This window comes from Tarenaya hassleriana, unplaced genomic scaffold (assembly GCF_000463585.1).
Source record: "Tarenaya hassleriana unplaced genomic scaffold, ASM46358v1 Cleome65, whole genome shotgun sequence".
NCBI lineage: Eukaryota > Viridiplantae > Streptophyta > Magnoliopsida > Brassicales > Cleomaceae > Tarenaya > Tarenaya hassleriana.
This window is the reverse complement of record NW_010969032.1, coordinates 278,931-281,453: the sequence shown is the minus strand read 5'-3', so window position 1 is coordinate 281,453 and position 2,523 is coordinate 278,931. Positions and strand designations below refer to the sequence as shown.

Genomic DNA, 2,523 nt, shown 5'->3' with positions numbered 1-2,523 from the left:
ACAATACAATATACACACACATATGTGATATATATATATATATATATATATATATATATATTGCGATATTCTAATTCGAGATCATTGTGGTCCTTTCGAGATCATTGTGGTCCTTTTAGCCAAGTCAATGTAGAAAATTACGTCTTAAGTATAAATGTTGTCGCCTTTTTTTTGTGAGATTTTTATTTTGTAATAGTTTTGTCGGGAAAGGAAATTCGTGATGGTTCTAACTATTTATTTATACCTAATTAATTAATTAATAAATTTGTGGATTAGGTTCATGTTTGGATGTAATGTACGTAACAATTTTTTTTTATAATCCGGAAGTTTATCGGATCTTTGGCCCGACTATATCTCCCAAAGAAACGAGGAAACTCAGGTAAATGTGAGAACATACTAAGTATGTTCTCTCAACACTCAACACTAGGTTACTCAAGCTACGTAACAAATTAAACACCATAATATCAACTTAATAAAAAAGCAATATTATAATACCAAATCTCAAAATGTCGTCCATATGACAAACACAATATAAACACAACAAGTTTATATTGTTGGCCCCTTTCGTATTATCGGGAGTTATCTCCATATATAATTCCCAGTACATATGTAAATATAAAAATTACAAAAAATAATAATCACGAACCACATACATATACGTACACATAAAAAAAATGACTTAATTATAACTAATTGTGGATTAAAAGAACCTTATCGACCACCGTCTCTAAATTCGCGAACGATGAACCAGACGGCGTCGCGGTGGCAGCCACCGCCAAGCGCCGCCATTCTTTCACCTTCTCTCTCATCTTCTTCCCCATCTCTCCTTCCATAAGCTCTCTTACCACTGCCTCGACCTCCTCTCTCTTCACATCTCCTCCGATCTCCTTTCCGACAGCCCATTCGTCGCAACAGAACTTACAGTTGGTCGGCTGGTCGGCGAAGAACGGCCAACATATCATCGGAACTCCGCCGGAGATGCTCTCCAGCGTCGAGTTCCAGCCACAATGGGTCAAGAACCCTCCGACCGCTGGGTGAGAAAGAACCTCCTCTTGTGGGCACCAGCTCGCGAGCATTCCCCTCTCCGCCGTCTCCACCATGAATTCCGGCGGAACCACCGCCGATTTTCCGGCGATGAGGTCGGGCCGGATTACCCACAAGAACGCCTTCCCGCTTCCCGCCAAACCCCACGCGAATTCCAGCAGCTGTTTCTCCGACATCACCGTTATGCTCCCGAAGTTGACGTAGACGACCGTGTTGGGGGCCTTTGTGTCGAGCCACGACAAACACTCCGTGTCTTCTTTCCACAGGTTTGATCCCAGCCGTCCGATCTCGCTGTCCTTCTCAATCTCCCGGTTCACGAGGAGGTGGAGCGGTCCGATCGGGTAAACCGGTGGAATAATCGACTGCATTGACAGGATGACGTCATGCTCGAGGTCATCGAATGTGTTGATGACGACAGCGGAAGCTCGTTTGACTCGTTCCATCACGTGCGGGACGAACTTAAAATTCGTGTTGTTAGGGTTCGTTGTCTTGTAGAAACTCGGCAAGTCCTTGAGTCGGAAGTTCTTCATGGACGGTATCCAATCTATTTTACTATCTAAGTGATTATAGTCTGCGCGAAGATTAATATAAAACATTACATCATGCAATTAATTATTATGAAACTTTTAAAATTTAAAATCCGACTAGAAACTATATCCATTAGCACATGTGGGCGAATTATATGTCTAAAAAGGGGGTACCTTTAAGAGGAATTAAACCCTTTTGGATAAGGTGATGATAGTGGAGGTACAACATGAAAACACATGCGCTGTTTGTCCGCAGAAGAACTACCGGAACCCCAAGCTCCTCCGCCGCGTCGACGGTGAAGCTCATTGCACCGTCCGCCACGACGCAGCTCACCGCCGGAATCTCCTTTCCGGCGAAGTTTACTCGCCGGAGGAGCTCTCTGAACGGAGCCAGCATGCGGTTCTCCATGATGGACTTGCAGAGGGCGGGGATGTCCTGCGTCGCGTCCACGTCGGTCTCCGGTAGACCGTCGGGGATGGTCTCGAACCGGAAGGAGGGAAGTCCGGCGAGCGCGTGAGGGCCACGTGAACGGAGGAGACGGCGGTGGTTGAACTCTGTGTTGACGAAGGTGACGTGGAAGCCTCTGACGTGGAGAAGCTTTGCCAGCTTCAGCATGGGGTTGATGTGTCCCTGTGCCGGGTACGGCACGCACACTGCGTGTGGTTTTTGTGATCTCGAACCGGCAAGCGATCCCATTCTCTTTCTGTCTTTCTTTTTTCTCCTCTCTTTCGATGCACAGTGCACTGACGAAGAAGTCCAGTTTTCTGGAATCGGACTTTATACACGGAAGATTTGGACTTTGATCGTCCATTATATGCCAACGTGTCAAATCTGTGTTGGTTCAGATATGGGTCGGTCCATTTAATAAATCAACATAACTTATAAAAAAATATCTTTCTTGGTATTCCTCAATAGAAAGCTATCGTTTTCACAGAAAATATTATATATATA

General features: G+C 44.9%; 1 protein-coding gene across 1 annotated transcript; it reads right to left on the bottom strand.

Moving 5' to 3' along the window:
* Positions 1–486: 486 nt before the first annotated feature.
* On the bottom strand, positions 487–2,346 carry LOC104800144 (UDP-glycosyltransferase 85A3-like). Its single transcript, XM_010522877.2, has 2 exons — positions 1,746–2,346; positions 487–1,615 (listed from the first exon to the last, which is right to left on the bottom strand). The coding sequence occupies exons 1-2, from the start codon at positions 2,266–2,268 to the stop codon at positions 690–692; spliced, it is 1,449 nt and encodes a 482-aa protein (XP_010521179.1). The 5' UTR covers positions 2,269–2,346; the 3' UTR covers positions 487–689.
* Between the last annotated feature and the right edge of the window lie 177 nt (positions 2,347–2,523).

What these genes read in the sequence shown, in the direction of transcription:
- LOC104800144 (XM_010522877.2), bottom strand. Translation starts at nt 2,268, where the DNA reads ATGGGATCGCTTGCCGGTTCGAGATCACAAAAACCACACGCAGTGTGC. An exon ending in GGGTTTAATTCCTCTTAAAG is followed by an intron (nt 1,616 to 1,745) that starts GTACCCCCTTTT and finishes ATCTTCGCGCAG; the next exon opens with ACTATAATCACTTAGATAGT.